Source organism: Penicillium coprophilum (assembly GCF_028826855.1).
Source record: "Penicillium coprophilum strain IBT 35676 chromosome Unknown utg000006l_segment0_segment0, whole genome shotgun sequence".
In the NCBI taxonomy this organism is placed as follows: Eukaryota; Fungi; Ascomycota; class Eurotiomycetes; order Eurotiales; family Aspergillaceae; genus Penicillium; species Penicillium coprophilum.
This window is the reverse complement of record NW_026622725.1, coordinates 1,605,942-1,625,483: the sequence shown is the minus strand read 5'-3', so window position 1 is coordinate 1,625,483 and position 19,542 is coordinate 1,605,942. Positions and strand designations below refer to the sequence as shown.

Here is a 19,542-nt window from a genome sequence, read left to right as displayed (position 1 = left end):
TTTTATGATTCGGTTCCAAAGGGCGTAATCTTCCAGGCGTCTGTTTTACTTTAAGGGTTTGTATGAATAGGTAGAACATGGAATAGTTCTTGTTTTAGTTGTCCACACACTCCCACTGGTAAATTGTATATGTCAATAGTCACTAGCTTGTATCTATGGTTCTGTGTCAGTTCAACTTCTGACCAGGAGATGTGGTTTTACATATGTATACTTATTTGCCCATCAAGAAAACTACATGATAAATATATCTACCAGATGATTGTCTACTAAAGAGTTCAAAGCATCAAGGAATTGTTTATTTGCACATCTCCAGTTTGTACATGCCTGCAGTAAGAAACAAGACCACATGTTCCGACAGTAGGGGACAAAGAACAAGGAAGAAGACAAAGAAAGCACCAAAAAAACACCGGAGATCGCAGTGGTCGTGAAATCATAAAACAAAAGCAGACGTGAAGAAACAAGAGTTGAGATATGTCAACCCAGGCACAGTGCGATATCCGGAAATGGAAAATAAAAACAAAGAAAAGGCAGAGATTAATACAGTAAATGGCTGTTCAGAGAAGTCTGAAAGCCCAGCAATGAGAAAACACATATGACTGGTCTAGGTGATTCCAAATGAAGGAATAAAACAAGGCAGATGATGCTGAAGGCCAGTCTATGATGAGAGAGGAATATGAGGGTCTTTTTTTTTTGGGTCGCCTTGTTTGTTTCTGCTGAATCAAATATTCTCATTCGAAGAGAAAAAAGGGTGTATGGTCTTGGACTCTCCTTTTATGTTGTCTCTTTGATGTATGTTGCCCAATGGAACTCCAATACCCTTTTCCTTGTGTTTTTGGTGAATATGAACATGTCCCAAGGACTCCGACTTGACGCAATATGACGAAATTGGTTGGAATAAAGAGCACAAATTAGGAAGAACTTTCTTTGTTCTCACTCCATGAGGCACTGTTCCGCTTGTTGCCGACCTCTTCCTCCATGTCGAAGACTAGATCACTCTGCTCTTCCTCCTCAATCTTGCTTGTGTTGACAGGAGGAGAGATGACTCGGTCAAGGCGGCCGCTAGGAGCGGCAGACGGCTGGCGAGCAGAACCAGGATGAAGGCCCATACCGCCGAGCTGCTCAGAAATCATTGACATTGAGGATTGACGTCCAGGGCTTGAGAGGAATGATGACCCTTCATGGGATGCCCGGCTACTGCCAATGGGTCCCAAATTGGGGCTGGTGATTGGGTTCAGTGATGATTCACGGAGAGGAGATCCGATGTGGAAAGAGGAAGAGCCATGAGATTCCTCTTCTTTACGTTGTCGCTGCTTGGCAAACAATGCACCAAACCGAGACGGGCTGGAGGCCAGGGGAGAACCAGTCTTAGAAAAGCTGGTGCTGGTCATGCCAAAACCACTGATGTCGCGGTGGCTGGAGCTGAGGTCATTATCAGTTCGGGAGAGTCGGCGCAGCTTTTCCTGCGGAGTCAATACATCATCGTGCAGGTTGACTGGTAGGTAGTCTTCTTCCATGGGGAAATTCTCATCCCAGTCCTCAAGGGCCATGGGGCGGGGGACACTAGCGGAAAGCATGCGTGGTTTGACGGGGCGCGACGAGTGCATGAATCGGGTGCCGACTGTATCTTCAGGGGCAGGAGGAGAGGATCCGATGTTCGATGAAGGTTTCCGCAGGCTAGTACCATAGCCGATGTCGCGTAGGTTTCGGAATACATCTGCCTGTCCCAGTCTCTGGGGTGGCGGCGATTCTAATCCAAATTGCGAGGGCATTGAAGCAGCCACTGGACCGTAACGGGCAGCATGAGAAATACCTTGGCTGTCGAATGACGCTGGGAGTCCCGCATCGAGAGCGCTAAGGTGATTGTTATTAGGCGACATGGGATATCGGACATCTTCTGCGGGAGATCCATACTTGGAGCCGGCATCGGAGGCCAGGCCCGTATCGATCGTGGGAATTCCATCATAGGACGGCTGTTGCTGCCCATGCAGAGCACCATACTCCTCCTGCGGGGCCAGCTGCGGGGCATATCGAGGCTGCTCGTGGCCGTTCATGCGCTGTTGAGAGAGCACCGAGTTGGTCAAGGCGGAATCCTGGTTGACATAGGCTTGTGGATTCACCCGACCGCCTAGATTGAGGTGGCCGCTTCCTATTCCCATGTTCCCAGTCGGCCGGTTGACTCTCCGTCCATCTGGTAGGATGTGCGCTAGTGCGCATTTTGCGCCGAACTTGCAGTTTCCCTAGAACCATTGCCCCGTTAACTTCCAATAGTCTCGGAAAACGCGCAACGAAGGGAGAAACTTCGAAACAGTGCCAATTTTCATACCTTCGCGAAATATTTGCAAGGAGCGTAGTCAATTCCGGCATCGGTTGAGTGTAAAAACGGACAAGCGGGGCCTGCCTGACAGGCACCCTGGCGGAAGAATTTGCAAGGAACATGTTTGGTATCTAAGCGACAGAGAATTAGCACACATTCTAGACACAGCAATGAATCATGAGAGTGACTTACTCTTATTGCTTTGATTCGGCGGGCTGCGAGCCACGTCAAGTCCCGATGGATTGCGAGTATGTCCATTCTGGGGCGCTCCAGAAGCAACCGGAAGAGGTACACGACCTCTCATCTCTGAATGAGTTACTCGACGAGATGACGGAGAAGACACCTGCATGAAGAAGTGGGAGGGGAGATTGGAGAGGGGAAAGAGAGAGAGAGGCTCGGCGGGCGGTGGGCGGGAAGATCAATGATTCACACGAAAATGAGATTGTATATCTTTTGTATGTTGTCTATTGGAGAAGTTGCTAGGGAAGTACATAATGTATAAATTAATATTATTCTAACCACAATATCTTATACAATATCTTATACAATATCACAGCCTCATGACATGACCTGATCACGGTTCGCCTCCCCCGGTTTGCCTCCATTCCATGCAGTGACTCTTGCATACCGAATCAGATCTTCATCGGAAAAAGAATACAGAGCCTTAAAATCTCTCGAGTCTCCTGGTAGCCCTCCGGGTGAAGAGGTGTATGTACATTATAGGTGTCAAATGATACAACTCGAGTGGGGACTAGAAAGATCACCACTCCGTGAGGACCTCTTATTGGAGCGTTCCTTCAAGCCCCAAAGATTCCTGATAAAAAAAATATTTGTCAGAATTCCAGAGCATTGACAATGGAATAGTCTTGGGCTATGTCATTTCATCATTCTCAAAACTCACCCACAGCTCCGCCGCAGTCATGTCCTCCGGAAGTACCTCGGAGCATTGTCCCCAAAGATCACGACAGATCCGACGACGCACATTGGCATGCCGTTGCCAATACTTCCATTCTTTTTCAAGTTTTTCTCTTTCTTCGGGAGATATATGAATGAGGTCTTCCTCGTGGCGACTTGCCACCCGAGCCTGGATCGTCGATTCCTCGGACTCAAGGCGGCCGATAGCCTGCCGGAGATCGGATATCCGAGGCTTTGCATGCAGGGCTGCTAACGCTGCTCGGGCCTTCTTTTCGTTTGCCTTCAGGGTTAAAATCTCACTCTCGAGGCTTTCGATGTCAAGCTTGATAGCCGCGGCTACCTCCGGGGTTGTGATGTCTGACGGATTTTGTAGAGCATGGTAGACTGTTTGTTTACCTATATGTTTGGTTTAGTATGTTTCTATCTTCCGCTATGCTCAACCTACCAGAAACTCTTCCTTCGATCTCCTTCTTCTCGTGCAAATCACGGAGAACCTTTGCGGCTTGCGCTATATAAACCCCTATATTAGACAAGTATAGGCGGGCTAACAGAAACAGGTTCACTTTTGGTCACTTTGTTGTGAAGGTTTGCAGAAACATCGATGGCCTAAACAATGGCTGGTCAACGGATTATCCCTAGAGCTGCCGTGAGGAGGGAGCGAACCGAATAGGGGCGACTGTGCCGAGCGATGTTAGCCGCCACTCTGAGTATAGAGACTACTTATCAGAGTCAACATACTTTTGCTGGCCTGCAAACTCGTCAAGTTAGTCATTGGGCGAACATATCTCAAGATCCAGATACTGCCTGGATACTCACGAAGATATTCCTGAATCATTGAAGCATCTTTGCGGGCAAAGTCAGCAGTCAGCCTCGAAGATTTGATCCGTAGAGTGTCTAATTTACCATCTCCGGCAGATGCATCACTCTTGGGCTTACGCGGGGCCATGATACGTATAATGGTTGCAAAAATGCTGCACTGAGTTGCACTGAGTTGCACTGGGCAGATGAAGTTCACATCCGCGGGCCTCACGTGGAAGAAGTGACGCTACAACTAGAAGAGCTTGAGCTTTCAAAAATCATAACAATAAATCCATAGCTACTCCTGATATCTTATTCATGCCCAAACTCACAAACCAAATGATAATATGTCCAAGGGGGAAAAAAACAAAGCTCAAGGCAGAGATGGAATGGGTGCAAATGCAGTTACATGGAAACAAGGAGGAGACCTGGTGAGACCATTCGCCTCTCGGACGGCGAAACTTTTTTAGGACCCCGAGATTATAGAAAGTAGTGGGAATGCAAATCGAATGGAGACAGCCAGAAATGCTTGGATAAAAAGGGAACAGATCCCGGGGTATCACATCACAATCTGCAAAAGTTAGCTTTGATTCGAGTTCAATGGCCAAAAAGTAGGGTTTACATACGCAATCACTATCTTTATTCGCACTGGGAACACCCATCTCTTCAAAGGTCTTGGGTCCCTTGCTTGGCGGCTTGGCTGGCTTGGGCTGCGGCGTGGATGAGCTCGACGATGCGACGGAGGGCGCCGGCTGAGGTGTAGAGGGACCTGAACCGTGAGATGGTTGCCGGGACTCCATACGCGGAGGAAATGAGGGCGAACCGGGGTGGCCTGAGACGGGGGGTCTCAGAGGCTTGCGTTCTGGGGCCGAGTCAAGTCGAGGAGGTGGGCGTCGCCCACCTGGAGGCGGCATTGGTGCAGAATAGCCAATATCGAGACGAGGAGCTCCGCCAGGGCTGATCATGTTATTAGCCTGGGGGCTTACAGGCCCAGCAGGGGCACTGAGAGGAGTTCCAGGGCCAGACTGGCGGTAGTTCATGGATCCGCCAGGCCCATAGGACGGAGTTCGATTTCCGGGGCCCTGGGAAGGTGGACCGCCATATCCCGAGGGTGCATTGGATCGAAGGTTGGGATTGACACCGAAAGCAGAGCTTGGGCGAGCGTCTGACAGCTGATAACCCTGTTGAGGCCGTGGACGAGTAGAGTGAGGGCGATCGGGGTAAGGAGCTGCAGATGGTGGGCCATCAGACAAGGTCATTCTCGACGGATCTGGCATTTGGATATTCTCTGGGGTCATTTCCAGTGAATTGCCTCGCTGATGAGCAGTATACCGCGTCGACTTGATGCGTGAGATTGCGATCTTTTCGTGGTCCTTTCTAGACAAAGTCTTTGAGCGCGAAATGCTTTCAATTCGACCAGATGCATCCTTGTTGCCACTGGCAGCGGCCTTAGCGTACCAAGAGCGAGCTTCCTTGATATCCACCGGCACATATATACCAACCTCATAGAAGTAACCCAGGGCGAATTCAGCTGTCGGAAGGCCGCTCTGGGCCGCGCGCTGAGCGTATGTAAATGCTAGCTCGTCGTTCTTCTCAAAGATACCCTCATGTCCACACAGGAACCATTTACTGATGGCCATCTCGGCTTCGGGCTCACCCTGGCGGGCTGCCAGTGCATTATAATGCAGAGATAGCGCGGGGTTGAAATCGCAGTTCAGTTGGCAGAGTTCATATGCAGCACCCATCTTGACCTGAGCCTTGGCAAACCCATGATATGCCGCCTTTTCGATATTGACACGTGCTAAGTTCAGGTCAAGGGGCAGGAAGCTTTCCGGGACGCTCACTTGAGGGAGCTCTCGAGCCAAGAGCATGCCGTATACCTTTTCTTCATTAGAATGCTCTGCAAGGTAAGAATTCGAGGAGAACTCACATATGCACCTTGAGGTGCGTTCTGGTCGCAGGACTGCGCCGCCAGCCGAATGTATTCTAACCCAGTGTTGAAATCCTGGTGCTGTCCATGCTGACCCAAAAGAATCATCATTCCCAAGCGCTGCAATATGTTAGTCTCCACTTCCCTGTGCAGTGTATCTGATAACCCACATAGTAAGAGGCAGAATCCGCCCGCGCAACACCCCGCTGATAATGTTTGATTGCCTTCTCAGGTTCACCCGAGCTCTCGAACTGCATTCCGATCCGGTATTCGGCACGCGCATATCCCTTCTCAGCGGCTCGGGAGTATGATCGGAATGCCTCCTTGCGATCCACGGGGCAGCCAAATTTGCCAAACTCGAGCCACATGCCCTTGATGAACTCCGCTTTAGGATGGCGCTGCTCAGCTAGAAAACCGACGATGTTCATCGCGTCGACCCTCAGCTGCCGCTCCACCTGTGGGGTCTGCGGGCGTGGGGGGTTGAGTCAAACGGAGGCGGAGATCGTTCTGTGCGGCGACCTCGACAAAGGCGAGAGCATCCAAGGCCCATGCGAGTTGCATCTCCGGGTCTGTGGTCGACAGGACAGCCATCCGTGCGCGCTCTAGGTTCGCTTCTCTCTGTTCATCGGTAGGCGGGACATTGGGTGGAGGGTTCCGCAAGACCGGGAAAGGTGAAAAGTTGGGGTGATCCATGCTATCATAGGTCGCAGATTGGGCATAGGAGCTGGGATCATGCACTTGATCGTGTTGGGGCGGGGGACCCTGAGCAGCGGAGGAAGTGCGCTCGGGATAGCTCTGGGCGCGTTGGTACGGTTGTTGCCGGCGGGGGTCATTCGCGCGATATTCCATCTCAGCAATATTGTCCTGCATATTCTCAGGCACTTCTGGCATCACTCTAGAGTGAATTAGTACACGTATTTTCGGCATTAGATTTTTGAAGACAGATATTTTAAAACAAAGTCCTACCTCTGAGGAGATGGGGATATGACCTCTGGCATGTAGAAGTCATCTTGCCCCCCCTGGATACCAAGTCGCACCTAGGCGTTGTTGACCCGGTCTATTCATTGTAAAGGAAATTCTTAGGATCCCCAGAAGTTCATAGGTTCAAGAAAGGGGAGGAGATTGAAAAGAAGAAAAGGGAGAAGTTCAATGTTAGAGGAAAAGTAGAACCCCACCAGGTCAAACGGTGAATGTTTATTAATAGCCTTGGAGTATAAATGGTGTACTGACATCGCCCTGGAGGTATAAGACTTAGAGTATAAGAGATCTTTAAACGATACGGAGGACGTACCTATTTAGGACTATAAGTATCTCTTTTTGATTCTTCTATACATATGTATTATATTTCAGGTAATGTATCTGTATCTGTACCCGTAAATGATTTCTCCTTCTCTTTTCCTTTTTTCCTTTCCTTTAAGATCTTCAGGCATAGGTATGGATTTCCACCATCCATATACTCCATATGACATTCAACTCCAATTTATGCAGGCCTTGTATACCTGCTTAGAAGAGAGCAAGATCGCCGTATTTGAATCCCCTACCGGTAAGAAACGGTGCTTGATGTCTTGATATCTATCTAATGCGTATCTTTTTAAAGGGACTGGAAAATCGTTAAGCTTAATCTGTGGTTCTTTGACCTGGCTTCGAGATCACAAGCGAAAGGCTTTTCAAGAAACGGTCGATGCAACATGTGAGTCCCCGGTTATGAAACATACCTAGGTATGACATCTCAGCTGACTTTTCAGACGATGATGATGAGCCCGAGTGGATGATAGAACATGCCAAACGGGAATCCAGGCGTGCCATTACTGAAAAGAGACAAGAATTCGAAGCCCGATTGGCCAAAATTCGAGAGGAAGAACGTTTGAAATCCCAGGACAGCGCAGACCGACCCCGTAAGAAGCAGGTATGCCTATATGATTCCCCGATTGGTGCAAGAACACTTTACCAATTAGAGACCTAGCGACTTGACGACTCAGCATCGGAGCCAGTCGATGATGATCAATTTGTTCTCGATGACTATGATAGCGACACCGACAATCCGAACAAGCAGATCAAATCTGCGAATTCCGATGGCCTATCTGCAAGCACTTTAGCCTTACTCGAACGGTTTCAGGGGAAATTCTCGGCAAATAAAGAAAAAGAAGATGACGGAGATGATGAGATCAAAATCTTCTTTTGCTCAAGAACACATTCTCAGCTGAGTCAGTTTGCCGGTGAATTGCGACGAGTCACTTTCCCATCCAGTATACCTAGCGAAATCGATCCAGAGAGCAAAAATGACCTCTCCAAACTGGAAGAGAAGGTGAAACACCTGTCGCTAGGGTCAAGGAAGAACCTGTGCATCAATTCCAAAGTCCGAGCTCTGGAGAACAATACAGCAATTAACGAAAAGTGTTTGGATTTACAGCAAGCCGGTGTAGCAGCCGACAAGAAGTGTTCCTTTATCCCCTCCAAAGATGACGAGGCTTTGGCTCTTGAGTTCAGGGACCATACTTTGGCCACAGTCAAGGATATAGAAGACATTGCCCAGGTTGGGAAAAAGCTTGGCATATGCCCCTACTATGCATCTCGTCCAGTCATCAAACACAGCGAGGTTTGTTCCACTCGGGAATAGGTACAATGTTGGCTCTAACTCAATACCAGATCGTCACACTTCCATATCCCCTATTACTGCAAAGATCGGCTCGCGAGGCCCTCAATATCTCCGTCAAAGGTCATATTGTCATCATCGATGAAGCCCACAACCTCATGGATGCAATAGCTGGCATTCATTCGGTGACTATCTCACTAAGTCAACTGCAGACTGCCATCGGGCAGCTGACAACATATGCCCGTAAGTTCAAGAACAGATTAAAAGGAAAGAATCGAAACTATGTTGCACAAGTCATTCGGTTGGTAAGCTCCATTGCCGAGCATATGAAGTCAATCTCTTTACAAAAAGGACCACTGGAAGGCTCGGTACAAACGTCAAATCTCATGGCTGGAAAAGGAGTTGACCAGATCAACCCTTACAAACTCTCTAGATATCTGCAAGAGAGCAAGCTCGCCCGGAAAGTTGATGGCTATCTTGAATCCTCGCAACAGCCACAACCTGGGCAGGCCAAAGACAAGACATCAATGCCGGTTTTATTTCATCTTCAAAGCTTTCTTCTCCCTCTTATGAACCCTTCGGAAGAGGGGCGGCTCTTCTTTCAGAAAAGCCAGGACGATGTTCTGTTGAAATACATGCTTCTTGACCCTACGAACCACTTTCGGGAAATTGCCGAAGATGCTAGGGCCGTCATTCTAGCTGGTGGTACTATGTCTCCTGTAAGTATGGCTCATACTTTTTGACATTTTAGCACTCTAATGCTCTCAACAGATGTCAGACTATGTGAATCATTTGTTTTCATATCTGCCCCCAGAGCGACTAGGGACATTCAGCTATGGTCACGTCATACCAAAATCCAACTTGGTGGCGCAGTCCTTGACGCAAGGGCTAATGGGAAACGAATTTAATTTTACATACGAGGCACGAAGTTCTGAAAAAATGGTACATACACTAAGTTTCATACATCAAAAAGGGCTCTTATTTACATATTGACTAGATCACCGACCTTGGCCGTACGATAGCAACCCTCTGTCAAGTCATCCCAGACGGGGTTGTCGCATTTTTCCCCAGTTATGACTATCTCAGTCATGTTCTGAGTGTTTGGAAGAAGCCCATTCCCAACAGCAGCGGTCAAAGCACCCTCAGTCTACTGGAACGGAAGAAGAAGATTCTCTATGAATCTCGCGAGGCAGTGACAACTACAGATGATCTCCTGCGGGAGTATACCGAGGCCGTTGAATCGGGATCAGGGGCCTTGCTTCTGTCTATCGTGGGCGGCAAGTTGTCAGAAGGCATTAATTTCTCCGACAAGCTAGGGCGCGGCGTTTTTATCATCGGCCTACCATTTCCCAATATTCGCAGTGCTATCTGGCAGGCCAAAATCCAGTATCTCGAGGAGAAGGCCTATAAGGACGCTTCTGGATCCGAGCCAGAAAGGAAGGCAGCAGGCAAGGCAGCAGGCAGAGACTTTTACGAGAATTCGTGCATGCGAGCGGTGAACCAGTGCATTGGTCGAGCCATCAGGCATGTGAACGATTATGCTGCTATCATCATGATCGATCGCCGTTACGAATCACCTCGGATCCAGCAAAAACTGCCTGGTTGGATTAGAGAAAGCTTGGTCACAGCACCTCCCACGCGGGCGGCTCAGATGACCGTGCAAAGACTTGCAAAATTCTTCGCTGAAAAAAAGGCGATAGCGCAATAGTCACTGTAATAAGGAAGAAAAAAAACCACAAAAGATACAGCATCATATTTTACACAAAATTCGTTCTCAATAGACCTTTGGTATGCGTAGATGTATGTTGCGCATGTGACCTTGGAAAAGCCCTATGTTGTGAAAGACCGGCAGAAAGATAGGCGGTGTACGCTATTGCATGACATAAGTTCTGACAAAGTCAGGGCTAGGGTTTTTCGATCACGGGACAAGCGAATTTGTTAGCGCACACTCTAAGCCTGGATTTCAACATCCTGTAGACGGAACGATCCCTTCAACGCCAAACATCAACGGTCTTGTCGAAACACCCCCGCCGACAAGATGCCTACCCGTTTCTCGAACACCCGGAAGCAGTGAGTCGACATCCTTTCCTGTGCCGTCTGAATCGAATTCTTTTCTCGTCGATCGCGACCAGAAGAGTCACATTCGTCATAACCCGTCGCAATATCACACCAACATATCACTAACCTCTCATTCTCTCACAGCCGCGGCCATGTGTCTGCCGGTTACGGTCGTGTCGGCAAGCACCGCAAGTCCCCCGGTGGTCGCGGTATGGCCGGTGGTCAACACCACCACCGTACCAACATCGACAAGTTCCACCCTGGTTACTTCGGTAAGGTCGGTATGCGTTACTTCCACAAGACCAACCAGCAATTCTGGAAGCCCACCATCAACGTCGATAAGGTACGTTATATCTACATCTTGCGAGTCGATTCGATATGAAGGGGAGGAAACAGTGGATTGGTCTGGGTGTGGAGATGCGCAAATGACGAAAATGTGAAAAGAGGAGGGAGGCCAATCGACAAGAATATGAACGATTACGGAACATCGAGAAGGACAACTTTCGCTGACTGCGACTTTCTTTTTTACAGCTCTGGTCCCTCGTTCCCGCTGAGCAGCGCGACGCCTACCTGAGCGGCCAGAAGACCGATGTCGCCCCCGTCATTGACCTCCTGCCCCTCGGTTTCTCCAAGGTTCTTGGAAAGGGTCGTCTCCCCCAGATTCCCGTCGTCGTCCGTGCCCGCTACGTCAGCCGTGACGCCGAGGAGAAGATCAAGGCCGCCGGTGGTGTTGTTGAGCTCGTCGCATAAGCGTTGATTCGTCGAGGAATTTCTGGAGAAGGGCGGGTGAATAGGGGCAATTTGAAGCCCTAGCTGTGTTCGTTCGCCAGCATGGAGGACGATCGGAACTCAAAATGAGATCTGTCCGAACCGAAGCCAAGTCGGTCTGGGCGGTCGAAAATAAAAAGGGTTTTTTGTATGCAATCAGCATAGCATATGGCCTCCGAATGCCCTTACGATTTCATCAGTGTGTTAAACAAATACCATAAGGAGGATTTTTTTCAAAAGTTTGTTGTTCATGCGTGCCCACTGTCATGACTCCTTGAGGGTAGAGTGCCCTGAATGAACGGGCCATGCTCATGTAGGATTATCGAGACTGCGTTGTCGATGCATGAAAGGCGTTGCGCAAATTTGCTGCTAAAGCTACGGTCATCTTTGTAGATTTGGGGTCTACCAATCTGTCCGATTACAATTGCAGAACTACAAGAATGATTGGTCTTCCAAGGCTGTCATGTCACATCTAATTTCTTTATATATTGTAGACATAAATCACCATCGCAAGGTGCTCATATCTTCGACTCTCGCACTGAACCCCGTCGACCCGCCTTATCGGGACCCGCAGCCAACGTCTCGCTAATAAATCGAACAGCCTCGTCGGCCATTTTGGGAGTGACCTCATGGCCCGCATTCTGATCAATGATATCTTCGAAGGACACCGCACCATCACCAAACCACCCATCGGAGGAGATAGTCTGCTTGAACCAGTTGAGGAACAGTTCTCCGCGATGATAGGGAACAAGCTTGTCTTTGCCACCAGAGAGATTCAAAATGCGTTTACCACCCAGGGCACGAGTCAGCAGCGGCCGGAGTACCTGCTGCTCGTTTTCTGAAGGCTGAGGCAATGGGCCTTCACGCAAAGGACCAGTCGATGGCCCACAATCTACATGCTTCAGCATCATACCGGCAGGGTCATATCGGCTGACGGTTTCTAGGAAAGAAGTTGGCAGGGCTTCTGAGCCAAGGACCTCGGCGCCAGGTGGGTCACTCTTGGTCCATGATGGCAGCTTCGACAGCCGCGCGCGGTCTGCCATCAGATTGATATAGTCCGGACAGCCGATGATGACAACCCCAGCGCTAACTCGAGGTTCGTGCAGTAGACAGCTCCATGCTGCATGTCCGCCCAGTGACACTCCGAGAACCAGGTTCTCGGTGATGTTATGCTCACCATTGGGGAATGTGTAGGAGGGAAGATAGTCCATGAGCAGCGATGTATCTTTTGCAGTGCCCTCTAGCTATAGTCAGAATGTTGTATCTTATTTTACGGATTATTTCACTCACGGAAGATGGAGAACATATCCTGGGCATGCCGATGGTTCCCTTTTCTCCAAGTCTCATTGGCAAGAGGGTCGACCATCCGGGTGCCATGGTTTCGTTGGTCGAACGAGACAGCAATCAGGCCCTTAGCCGAGGGCGTGTCCCGATTTCTAGTGTTCCAATCGGTGATGGCAGAATTCGCGATGTTTGTCATACGCTCCTGAGTGGCTAATCTGGGATGAAGAAGCCAGAGACATGCGACCTCCGAGGCCTCTTTGCGGAGTTCTTCCAGACCAAAGACCGTTGTTGAAATACCGGCAATTGCATAGACCTTCTGGGATATGGCGGCCGGCATGGGCCTACCTGAATCGTCAAAGGACTTTAATGGATCAGTCATGGTGGTTGAGCAGATATGGAGAATGCAAAATATAATGTGAAATATGTTGAAGAGAGATGGTTTAGTTGGTGGGGAGATAAAGGCGACTCGGGTATACTACGCAAAGCCGAGGTCTTATATGGAGTAAGCCTTGGATATTTGATATGGTCCCGAGAGTATATTGGAAGCTCTTACGATGTAGTTTGTAAGATTTTCTTCATTTTCTTCATTCCATATCAATTTCCTTTTGTTTTTAAGACATATGTATATATATATCTAAATTCCAGCATGGTACTCCAATAACTTCAATTGAGGTCATACATGGGCACTTCATTTTATGTTGTAATATATAAATACCCTTGAATTTGACTTGATTTAATTCAATATTTCTCATTGTATACTCCATATTACATACTATACACTAAATACTAGATGGATACTCCACCAACAGGCGTAAACGTGCAGTGCCCCTTTTCCAAACTGACCGCCCGCTTCTTCTCCAGTCGGAGAACAGCTGGGAACTCCACTGTAAACTAATTTATGGTATGCTCCTTTTAATGTCAACGTTCTTTATCCCCTGGATTTCCGTGTTTAATGATGACAAGGATTAGTCTTTGATAGAAGTATGTACGTAAAAGTGGTTGACCCTATGAACTACAGCTGATCATCTTGCATTACCAGAATCAAAACATGTCGGCCTCTTCAGTTCACAAAGATGTGGAAACTGGCTCACTGAAGGTCGACACAAAGAAGCAAGAGCTCCTATTAGCTTCAAACATATCAAAATTGGCGTCTCCGTTGCCGTCTCCCACCGAACCCAAGAAACCAGCTTCGATCAAGCAGACCCAGCCCACCCAACCCATCCAGCCCACGGACGATCATGAAACAGGTGGAATACTAGGCGACAAGGAAAATGCGCGTCCATCATCCTTGCAGCATGGCTCACCGAGAGGCAGGTCATCCCTGAGCACTCGACCACCAAACCGCTCAGCCGAGGACCACCAACCATGGAGTCGCCATCAACACCAGTCGTCTAACCCCGGAATGTCCCCTCCCTCCCGTGCCCCAAGTGTACAATTCAGAGATACAGATACCGAAGCTCCCGATGCGTCCCAGTCCCGGCCACAATCTCGGCCCGCTTCCCAACACGGTGACGACGATGACCAGGGTCCCAAAGGAAAGCAGTCGTTATTCGGTAAACTGAAGCTACTCGCTAGCGGACCCAATTTTTCGTCACATTCACGATCTCCTAGCGGCGCGAGTACGGATTTCCGCTCAGCTCCAGGCGACATAGCCACCCCGGGGTCGGAAAGGGGGAATTCCGCTTCCCAGAGCCACTGGAAGAAGAAGGCAGCGAGATCGATGCCGACGCGGAGGAGAGCGGTGGCGAGCAACGGGATCCTCGTGAAAAAGAAAGACGCAACGGCGGCGGAAGCAATGGGAGGAAGAAAATGGCTCCAACACCGCCCCTACAACACCTAAAACAACGCGCAGACCGTCATTCCATTTCTCATCCTCCTTTGCACCTTTCGAGAACTACCGTACTAATCTCTTTCCCCGAAGGGCAAGCACTACGGACTTCATACCTCAACAACGTGAAGGTGTTTCAGAGGATGAAGGCCGTGAAAGGCTTAGCCGACGGATGAGGAGCCGCCCGTGGGCAAATACTCGGGTTGGTAGCTATACTGACCGGCACCCCGATGCCAACCCGGACGAACAACGGCCGAGCAACCTGAGGCGATTGACTGGGTTCGCTGGAGCGTCTGGAAACGACGAAAGTTTAACGGCGAGCTGGAGACGCCATCGAACCGAGCGAGGCACCAGTGCCAGTGCTCAGCGATGGAAGCAAATCAAAGCTGGTCTGAAACTCATTGGCCAGCGACGAAAGCCAGAAAATACAGTGGACAATAAAAAATCCGCAGAGTTGCTTGCTGAACTCGCTTCGGCTGTGCCTGCTGCGCTTATACTGGCTAGCGCGTTCCAACGAGATGAGCACGGCAGCAGAAGAATCCCGATTCTTTTGGAGCAATTGAAGGTTCGTGTTACGGACAGTCGGATTGATTCCCACTCCGGTGATCGCCATCTGGTTTTCCGAATCGAAATGGAGTACGGAAGTGGCATGACTCGCATGAAATGGATCATTTTCCGCACGCTGAGGGACTTTGCCAATCTGCATCTCAAGTATAAGCTTCACCTTGGAACCCAGAAGTACATTCAGCTACGCACGAGTGAGAACAGCCCAAGTCTACCTCGATTTCCTCGAAGTGCCTTCCCCTACATGCGAGGTGTGCGAGGTCTCGAAAGTGAATTCGAGGACGAAGATGAAGAAGGCGGTTATGAGACTGGCGCGGAGGGGATGAGTGGAACAGAGAGGCCTCCAATGAAGAAAAAGCAGAGTCATCAACCACACCAGCGTCGGCCCTCTGCCCCGCTTGTTCGCAGAAAGTCCAGCATCACCAACCAAGAGGGAGACTCAGCCGCAGGACCTTCGTCCACCCATGAAGGTGCGTCTGGAAGAAAAGAAACATACCCTGAGAAGCAGCGAAAGAAGCTTGAGCTCTATCTGCAAAAGATGATTCGATTCTTGATCTTTAGGGCTGACAGCAATCGCCTGTGCAAATTCTTGGAATTGTCCGCTCTAGGCGTTCGCCTGGCTGCAGAAGGCAGTTACCATGGCAAAGAAGGATTCTTGATTATCCAGTCCTCCAAGGGTCTTGATTTCCGAAAGGCGCTCACCCCAGCTATGGTCAAGAAGCGCCATTCGCCCAAGTGGTTTTTGGTCAGGCACAGTTATGTGGTCTGTGTGGACTCCCCGAGGAAATGAATATTTATGATGTCTTCCTGGTGGATTCCCATTTCAAAATCCAGACACCAAAGCTCAGTCTTCGCAAACAAAATCCAAAAGATCTTGCCAAATCTGCAAAGCAGTCTGCGAGACACCCTCAGCATCATACCCTCCGACTTGAGAACTCCGAACGCAAGCTCAAATTACTGGCCCGGAATGAGCGTCAACTCCAACAGTTTGAAGACTCGATCCGCTTTATGGTAACCAATACTCCGTGGATGCGCCCCAATCGGTTCGACAGTTTCGCGCCTGTGCGACAAAACTGCTTTGCGCAGTGGCTGGTTGATGCACGAGATCATATGTGGGTTGTCTCACGAGCAATTAACCAAGCAAAGGATGTCATTTATATCCATGACTGGTGGTTGAGTCCAGAGCTTTACATGCGCCGGCCTGCTGCGATCAGCCAGAAATGGCGATTGGACCGTCTCCTGCAACAGAAGGCTCGAGAGGGCGTTAAAGTCTTCGTGATCATGTATCGCAACATTAACTCCGCTATTCCCATTGACTCGGAGTATTCCAAGTTTTCTCTCCTTGATCTTCACCCCAATATCTTTGTTCAACGATCACCAAATCAGTTCCGGCAAAATACTTTCTTCTGGGCCCACCACGAGAAGCTCTGCCTCATCGACCACACTATCGCATTTGTGGGAGGTATCGATCTGTGCTTTGGGCGTTGGGATACTCCTCAGCATCAATTGACCGATGATAAGCCTACTGGCTTTGAAACTACGGATGGTCCCAAAGATGCGGATCATTGTCAACTCTGGCCGGGCAAGGATTACTCCAATCCGAGAATCCAAGATTTCTATGACCTAGATAAGCCGTATGAGGAGATGTATGATCGCAATGTTGTGCCCCGGATGCCGTGGCATGACATTTCTATGCATGTCGTGGGCCAGCCTGCTCGGGATCTTACTCGTCACTTCGTGCAACGCTGGAACTACATTCTTCGCCAGCGAAAGCCTACGCGCCCGACGCCTTTCCTCTTGCCGCCACCCGATTTCAATCCTGCTGATTTGGAAGCTTTGGGTCTCGATGGAACTTGTGAGGTACAAATTCTCCGTTCTAGCAGCATGTGGTCTACAGGAACACCCGACGTCGTCGAGCACAGCATCATGAATGCCTATGTGAAGTTAATTGAGGAATCCGAACATTTTGTCTACATCGAGAATCAGTTCTTCATCAGCACCTGCGAGATTGAGGGCCGGAAGATCGAGAATCTCATCGGAGATGCGCTAGTTGAACGTATTGTCCGAGCCGACAAAAATGAGGAAGCATGGCGTGCCGTCATTGTCATTCCATTGATGCCAGGTTTCCAAAACACCGTGGACAGTGAAGGTGGAACAAGTGTGCGCCTTATCATGCAGTGTCAATACCGCAGTATCTGCCGTGGAGAGACCTCCATTTTCGGCCGTCTTCGTGCTCTTGGGATTGAGCCAGAGGACTATATCCAGTTCTACAGTCTTCGAACCTGGGGCAAGATTGGACCTCAAAAGGCACTGGTGACTGAGCAACTTTATATTCACGCTAAATGCATGGTCGTTGACGACCGCGCTGCTATCATCGGATCAGCAAACATCAACGAACGATCCATGTTGGGTTCGCGTGATTCAGAGGTTGCATCTGTTGTGCGAGACACTGATATGATCATGTCGAGCATGAATGGCAAACCATATCTCGTCGGTCGATTCCCACATACCTTGCGCATGCGTCTGATGAGAGAACATCTCGGAATTGATGTTGACGAACTCATGGAACATGACTTTGCTACTGAAGAAGAGCTGCGCAAAATCCAGGTCGCCGAGGGGAGTGATCGTCCAGCTGAAAACCGAGAGCGAAGAGATTCGGGGGCCTCAGCCACCGAACGTCAAGATGAGAGGGAGATGGTCGAACGTCGGCATCGTGTCCAAGATGAGTTCCTTTCTCGCTCCGAGGACATGTACAGCTTCAACCATGATGTCGATTGGGAGCAGGGTAGTAACCCTAACCTCAAATCGAACCGTAAGCTCACTACCGACCCTCGCGTCACTGAAAATCCTGATCACAGGAAAGACGTGGAAGGTGATGGGCCCGATCATTTGAAAGCCGCTGCTCGGGCTGGATTAGTAGTGGGTCGTGATTCGGATATGGAGGCCAATGGAAGAGAAGCGCTGCTTTCACCCATCGCTTCTGAGGGGAAGGGTACTGTTGAGCGACCGAGATCGTCGCAGCAAAAGCCAACTCGAACACCCTCGACCAGCAAGGACCGCAGACCTGGGTCATCGAGCGAGACTGATGGCGACCCCGACATCAATGCGACTACCACATCACAAGGCCATGGGGTTAATGGGTCGTTGAGCCGCGAGTCCGAGGCTGGCGGTACCGGTTTGAACATCCCGAAAGAAGAAAATGGAACCGCTCAACAGAACCACCCGTCTGTTCCAGACCTTAAGCGTGTCTTCATCGACAACGACTGCATGAGGGACCCGATCATCGATGGCTTCTACCTGGACACATGGCAAGCCGTCGCCGAGAAAAACACCAAAATTTACCGATCTGTGTTCCGTTGCATGCCCGACAGTGAGGTCAAGAACTGGAAGGAATACAAGGAGTACGCCACATATGGTGAGCGCTTTGCAGAGATGCAGAGCCAGCCGGGCAACAAGCCATCCCAACCTCAACAAAAACAAAGTGGACCTCCCCCATCCGGTGCTACCGTCAGCTCTCCTATGTCGATCGCTTCTCAGATGTCTTTCATCACCCCAAGGGCCGAAGGATCGCAGGCAGACCCGAAGAGCCCCCAGACGATTGACGAGAAGGTCGGAACTTGGAACGAAGTTGGTCGTTCTCAGTCTGAGCAGCTAGCGAAGCAGGAGACGTTATCATCTATCGATGAGAAGGCCGCACTCAAGACGATGTCGGATTCAAACCTGTTAGGCAAAGCCCCGAACGGGACCAATGATGGCAATGGGGTCGTCGCCGGTGAGGATATTGAGAAGCCACGAACCGCCTCGGCTCATGTCGATTACTCTGAAGCCGTGAACCTGAATCTCAACTCGACGAGCCAGTCTCGGAGACGTAGACGCAGAGCTACAACGATTGGCTCGAAGCGTGACCCCAATGGCACAGATGAGTATTTGGACAAGGGCCGTGCGGAGGACCTCCTTAACCATACTCAAGGCCATCTCATTATGTGGCCTTATGACTGGTATGTCTCAACTTTGCTTCCATTGGACATGAGGATATACTGACGAACTATCTTCACAGGCTCGAGAAAGAGGAGCAAGGTGGAAACTGGCTCTATGCTTTGGATCAGATTTCTCCTCTGGAGATCTAGTAAGTTGACCCTCTTGCTTGATATTCTGAACCGGGATACTAACGGATACGTAGCAACTAATCTCGAATCGCTTTGCACTTGACGGCGTCTTGCTCTTTCTATCGTTTTGTTCGCTCGTGCCCGTCTATTTTAATTTGGTGTCTGCGTTGGAATTCTCGAGCGTCGCTACAGCGATTGATGCATTTTCATCTTCATTTTCTTAGACTTCCCTTGGTGGCCCTTGGGTAGTGAACTTTCTATGCTAGCTGTGCTTCATAGGAGTTTTGAGTATCCCGCCTAAATAGTGTAATACGAGTAATCAACCCTTTTCGAATATGGTGATAGCTATTCTCCCTACTGATGCCCGGGTGTGTGGTGTATATA

General features: G+C 49.6%; 7 protein-coding genes across 7 annotated transcripts; 4 read left to right on the top strand and 3 right to left on the bottom strand.

Moving 5' to 3' along the window:
* Positions 1-908: 908 nt before the first annotated feature.
* On the bottom strand, positions 909-2,663 carry N7500_009561 (putative spindle poison sensitivity protein Scp3; the record flags this gene model as incomplete). The annotated part of the gene is made up of 3 exons (XM_056680700.1): positions 909-2,237; positions 2,324-2,445; positions 2,507-2,663. The coding sequence occupies 3 exons, from the start codon at positions 2,661-2,663 to the stop codon at positions 909-911; spliced, it is 1,608 nt and encodes a 535-aa protein (XP_056528082.1).
* A 522-nt stretch (positions 2,664-3,185) lies between these two features.
* Positions 3,186-6,994, bottom strand: N7500_009560 (tetratricopeptide repeat protein; the record flags this gene model as incomplete). The annotated part of the gene is made up of 7 exons (XM_056680699.1): positions 3,186-3,625; positions 3,675-3,737; positions 4,545-5,907; positions 5,958-6,077; positions 6,128-6,363; positions 6,413-6,852; positions 6,924-6,994. Coding segments are annotated over 7 exons (2,733 nt in total), but the record flags the coding sequence as incomplete, so codon positions are not given.
* A 445-nt stretch (positions 6,995-7,439) lies between these two features.
* chl1 (DNA helicase) lies at positions 7,440-10,258 on the top strand (the record flags this gene model as incomplete). Its single annotated transcript, XM_056680698.1, has 7 exons — positions 7,440-7,500; positions 7,555-7,647; positions 7,703-7,863; positions 7,921-8,553; positions 8,604-9,269; positions 9,322-9,478; positions 9,573-10,258. The coding sequence occupies 7 exons, from the start codon at positions 7,440-7,442 to the stop codon at positions 10,256-10,258; spliced, it is 2,457 nt and encodes an 818-aa protein (XP_056528080.1).
* A 330-nt stretch (positions 10,259-10,588) lies between these two features.
* Positions 10,589-11,358, top strand: N7500_009558 (60S ribosomal protein uL15; the record flags this gene model as incomplete). Its single annotated transcript, XM_056680697.1, has 3 exons — positions 10,589-10,620; positions 10,753-10,951; positions 11,140-11,358. 3 exons carry the CDS (start codon positions 10,589-10,591, stop codon positions 11,356-11,358), a joined length of 450 nt encoding a protein of 149 aa, XP_056528079.1.
* A 536-nt stretch (positions 11,359-11,894) lies between these two features.
* N7500_009557 (uncharacterized protein) lies at positions 11,895-13,135 on the bottom strand (the record flags this gene model as incomplete). The annotated part of the gene is made up of 2 exons (XM_056680696.1): positions 11,895-12,616; positions 12,667-13,135. Coding segments are annotated over 2 exons (1,191 nt in total), but the record flags the coding sequence as incomplete, so codon positions are not given.
* Positions 13,136-13,708: 573 nt separating this feature from the next.
* N7500_009556 (Phospholipase D eukaryota) lies at positions 13,709-14,500 on the top strand (the record flags this gene model as incomplete). Its single annotated transcript, XM_056680695.1, has 1 exon — positions 13,709-14,500. The coding sequence occupies one exon, from the start codon at positions 13,709-13,711 to the stop codon at positions 14,498-14,500; it is 792 nt and encodes a 263-aa protein (XP_056528077.1).
* Positions 14,501-14,660: 160 nt separating this feature from the next.
* Positions 14,661-19,239, top strand: pld3 (phospholipase D; the record flags this gene model as incomplete). The annotated part of the gene is made up of 4 exons (XM_056680694.1): positions 14,661-15,815; positions 15,887-19,050; positions 19,110-19,178; positions 19,233-19,239. The coding sequence occupies 4 exons, from the start codon at positions 14,661-14,663 to the stop codon at positions 19,237-19,239; spliced, it is 4,395 nt and encodes a 1,464-aa protein (XP_056528076.1).
* Between the last annotated feature and the right edge of the window lie 303 nt (positions 19,240-19,542).